This window comes from Natrix helvetica, assembly GCF_964273705.1.
Source record: "Natrix helvetica genome assembly, chromosome: Z".
NCBI lineage: Eukaryota > Metazoa > Chordata > Lepidosauria > Squamata > Natricidae > Natrix > Natrix helvetica.
In genome coordinates this window covers 29,875,991-29,881,089 of record NC_138554.1, presented here as the reverse complement: position 1 = coordinate 29,881,089, position 5,099 = coordinate 29,875,991, and the positions used below count along the sequence as shown (strand labels likewise).

Genomic DNA, 5,099 nt, shown 5'->3' with positions numbered 1-5,099 from the left:
AGTGTCATTTCAGAGACTGTGGGACATACAGAGTCTCTATGGTGCCCTATCATTTGCAGTTCGCTCAAAAGAACCCCCTGGATTCCAAGAATTTGTTCACACGGTAAGACCATATTGGGCAAAAGAAGACAATTTCATTCAGAATTTTTGGGAGCAGGCATTTGACTGCCCATTACACATATCTGGTATAAATGAAGATAACAAGGTATTGTGCAGTGGGAATGAGAAGTTAGAGAGTCTGCCGAGTATATTATTTGAAACGAGCATGAGTGGACACAGCTACAACATTTACAATGCAGTCCATGTTATGGCACATTCTTTGCACGTCTTACTCAAGTCAGGATCCAGATGTAGAAATGCAATAGGAACAGATCAAGTAATATTTCAGGATTTACAACCATGGCAGGTATTACATTTTTATTTCTAATACCTTGCTTGTTTTATTGCATCTAGTGGGATCTAGTGGGAATGATGTTACATATAAAACTATTTAAAATATTATACAGCCTTTTTTCCACCAATAAATTTTGTTGGATAAAAAAACCTTCCTCTTGACAAAAATAAAAGCTTTTATATTAGTAGTTATATTACAGGGATATTTCTTTCCTAATGAGGAAACCTTATAACTACTAATTTAAAAGATCATCTTTGGTTTAGGAGGAAATACTTCATTCTACATAATTTACTCGGTCACAGACTTTATCCAATGAAGGCCATTGTTGTTTTCCCTAAGACCTGTAGGTTTACATGTCATTTTGTTTTGAATTCTAAGAGCCACAGAACATGGCAGACTATAGGACATACAGAGTCTCTATGGTGCGCTGTCATTAGCAATTTGCTCAAAAGACCCCCCTGGATTCCAAGAATTTCTTCACACTGTAAGGCCATCTAGGGTAAAAGAAGACAATTTCATTCAGAATTTTTGAAGTGATGTTGTGGAAATGGGAATGAACAATATATTAAGTTTTATTTTTATATTATTTTGGAAGTTCAGAATGTAGAAAAGGTAAAAATAATGCCTTCTGAAGTTTGAGCTGGGTTATGGATTGTAGATGATACATGTGTGAAATGAGTACAGGCCACGATGTCATGGAATTAAAAAAGCACTATTTGATTATCCATTCCGTTGTGCATTCAGAATGGATATGCAAATGTATTCATATTATGAAATATGAAACATATATAGGTATAAGATAACTAGTTTGGTGTAGTGGCTAAGGCATTGGGTTAGAACAAGGGGGAAGTTTCTTCTACTCCTTATTAGGCACAAATCCAGTTGGTGACCTTGGGCCATGCATTCCTAGAAGGAATGTAACAGCAAACCAATTCTGGACATCTTGCCAAAAATCTTCGTTTTCGTTTTTCAAAACATGATAGTTCAAGCTTGAAGTAATTTTCTGTAGTTGTTTGATTTGAAATTTTGCTGTTAATTTCATTTTTAAAAAAAGTTTAATTCTTTCTTGAAAAACATCGCATTCAACAATAATATGGGAGACACCCTTGCATTTGATGAAAACAGAGAACTGATTACAGGTTTTAATGTTGCAAACTGGATTACTTTCCACAATAATTCCTTTTCTCGAGTCAAAGTTGGAACACTGGAACCTCGGGCTCCACCAGGCGGAGAATTAACTCTTAATGATGATCAAATTGTGTGGCACAGAAGCTTTAACCAGGTGAGAAGTAGCTGCAGATTCTCAGCTAAGAATGGCAGGTTTATGGCAAATACTTCCAATTGAACTGATTTCACAATGAACAGGCAATTGAATTAACTACTATGAATCCCTTTACTGCCATTGCAAAAATGGTTGCAAAATCATTTTTTTCACATAGTATCCTGACTTTCAAGAGCAGCATCTTATGACTGAAATCCAGAACCCCATTGTGGTTGTACATCAGGGATTATCTGTAGTGCATATTTTGTTTTTAAACATTTTGGCTTCCAAAAAAATCACCTAGGTTACATTTGATGATGTTCAGAAAAAGTATTAGCTAAAGTATTTATAAAGAGTAATCTGAACATATGTTAGGTCCTATGAAAAAGATATTTTTCTGCCCTTTCAGGTCTTCTGCTAGAACATTCAAAAAAGTCAATGCCAATTCCTTCCCTTTAACTCAAGCTTCCCCATTTTTATTTTCTTATACTTCTTCATCCTGGTTGTGGGTTTCCCTGTTTTGAAAAGTTCAATTAATGCAAATATTTTAACCTCTGATTCTGTCATACCTTTTATTGTTCAGGTGCTTCCTCTTTCTGTGTGCAATGACCACTGCTATCCAGGCTCCAGCAGAAAGAAGAAGGAAGGAGAGAAATTTTGTTGCTATGATTGTGTGCCATGTTCAGAAGGACAGATCTCTGAAGAAATAGGTAGGACAAAAAGAGGACTTTGGCTAACTAGACAGTAATAATCCAATCCAGTGGCCTGATTTATTTAAGGAGAATCATATGAACAACGGCAAAAAAGAAAAAAAGAAAAAAAAGAAAAAAATTCCTCTTTTGCCCAATTTTAATACTAACAACTGACTCAAATTCATGGTGGTTGGGATGTCCTGGGTTTATGTGATCAATTTTTGTATTTGTTCTAACAAGCAAAGTTATGTAGAGAAGCCAGATTTACTTAATAACCAGGTTACTAATAAACAGCTGCAGTGATTCACTTAACAACTGTGACAAGAAAGTTTGTAAAGTGGTGGAAAACTAACTTAACAAATATCTCATTTGATAACAGAAATTTTGGGCTCTATTGTCATCATAAATTGAAGAGTACCTGCATATATAACTAAAATGTTACAAAAGTTTTTAAAAAAATATTTTAGGATAACCAACAGTGCATAAATGAATTTTAAATTAATTCATTCACAGGCCGAGATATTTAATGAACTGAGTAATCTGGGCCATATATTTATCGATTCACTGGTGAAGAATTAATCTTTAAGCAAAACAAAAAGGACGTGTAACCTATTTGCATTGTTTAGGTCTCACTTTCCATTTGATGGAGTTGTATTCAAATATATCTAAACAACCCAAAATATTAAATTCGATCTCATGATCAAAGTAATACAAAGGACAAATCAATATGTAAAATGTGATAAAATACAATTGTGAAATATTATTCTCTTTACATATGCAATAACATGAGAATTTAGTCTTGTCTAGTAGAAATACACTTTTGTGTATTTCTACTAGATAAAATACGGTAGTTTGACCCATTATATTTTAAAAATTTGGTTGTTCAGATTAATTTTCATAGTTTAGACAAAACAGGGTTCTCCAATTTCTTCTTCCACACATTCCTTTCCAATATATTAGAAAGAAACTTTTCAAATTGTTCTATTAGCACCAAGTATTTCTAATATTTATTTCTGCAAACCTAGAGGTCTCTGAAACTGAAAATATTACTAGTCCAAATTGGAATGACACTTAAAGATCTATTAGTAGCCCCCTTATTTTACAAATGAACAGAGGAGAGATAACACTTTTATTTGTTCAATCGTTCAGGCGTTCAATCATTGTCCTATTTCCATAATGAAGGATTTCACGGTTAAAATTAGTCTGATGTATGTTTTTGAATTAAATAATAATTGCTATCCTTTTTTCACAAAAGAGGCAACTTGTATCAACAGTAATTGTGCTCTATACATTTCAGACTGATACAAATTATTGTATATTGGAAAGATAACTTCCCCTCTCCCTTTTTACAGATATGGATGTCTGTATGAAATGTCCAGAAAATGAATATCCCAACAACATCCAAAATCAATGTATTCCCAAAGTATTCATCTATCTCTCTTATAATGAACCTTTAGGAATCCTCTTTGTTACATTGGCTACTGTTTTCTCTTTGATTACAATTCTTGTGGTTGGAATCTTTTGGAGGCACCGAGAAACTCCAATTGTCAAAGCCAACAACTGGAGCCTCACTTGTATCCTCCTGATCTCCCTTCTTCTTTGCTTCCTCTGCTCCTTCTTCTTTATGGGAAGACCTAAAAAGATGACCTGTCTTCTCCGGCAAATGACTTTTGGCATTATCTTTGCAGTGGCCCTTTCGTCTGTATTGGCAAAAACCATGACCGTGATTCTGGCATTTATGGCAACCAAACCAGGCTCTGGAATGAGGAAATGGATAGGGAAAGATCTAGCCAATTCTATTGCCCTTTTGGGTTCTTTCATCCAGGTGGCCATTTGCACTGTTTGGCTGAGTACCTCTCCTCCTTTCCCAGATATAGACCTGCACTCACTGAAGGGAGAAATCATAATGGAATGCAATGAAGGCTCAGTGATCATGTTTTACTGTGTCCTGGGTTACATGGGCTTCCTGGCTAGTGTCAGCTTTAACATTGCTTTCCAAGCCAGGAAGCTTCCCAGCAGTTTCAATGAGGCCAAGTTCATCACTTTCAGCATGTTGGTCTTTTGCAGCGTTTGGTTGACGTTTGTTCCAACCTACCTGAGCACGAAAGGGAAATACATGGTAGCTGTGGATATCTTCTCTATCTTATGCTCCAGTGCTGGTTTACTGGGGTGCATATTTTTCCCCAAATGCTACATCATTATATTGAGACCTGAGATGAACAAGAAGGAATATTTAATAAGGAAAGAAATGTAATTGTCTTTTTGTGTTCATGTTTAATGAAGTATCTTTAGAATATTGATGAAGTGTTTTTTTTTGTATTAATTTATTTTGATTAATTTATTCTTCAGAGAGATCTCCCTGACCTTTGTTTACACATAAAATGTGATATGGAGAAAAGTAGTCTTTAAAAGGATATCTGTTTTAAGAACAGAAAATGGAGGTGTTCTATCTACCATGAATGATGATTACACACATTAAATTTTGATTGACATATGTCCATATATTGCCCAAATGTGAAATAATTGCCATAAAGAAATATGGAATTTTACTAGATTGTTTATGGCCCCTTTGGATGTTAAAGGATAATGGGATAATGAATGTTACTTCTTTGGCTATATATTGTTTGAAATATCAGCTTTGCTGTGTAATCTGCAAATTTTGAAACAAATTCTCAACCAAGCATGAATATTAATTTTAACTAAATCATATACTTTTTTGAAATAGTCTTGATTACTTCTGTATATGGTAAGT

General features: G+C 34.5%; 1 protein-coding gene across 1 annotated transcript; it reads left to right on the top strand.

The window, feature by feature from the left end:
• Positions 1 to 1,487: 1,487 nt before the first annotated feature.
• Positions 1,488 to 4,601, top strand: LOC309401365 (vomeronasal type-2 receptor 26-like; the record flags this gene model as incomplete). The annotated part of the gene is made up of 3 exons (XM_081970435.1): positions 1,488 to 1,676; positions 2,239 to 2,365; positions 3,700 to 4,601. 3 exons carry the CDS (start codon positions 1,488 to 1,490, stop codon positions 4,599 to 4,601), a joined length of 1,218 nt encoding a protein of 405 aa, XP_081826561.1.
• Positions 4,602 to 5,099: the final 498 nt, after the last annotated feature.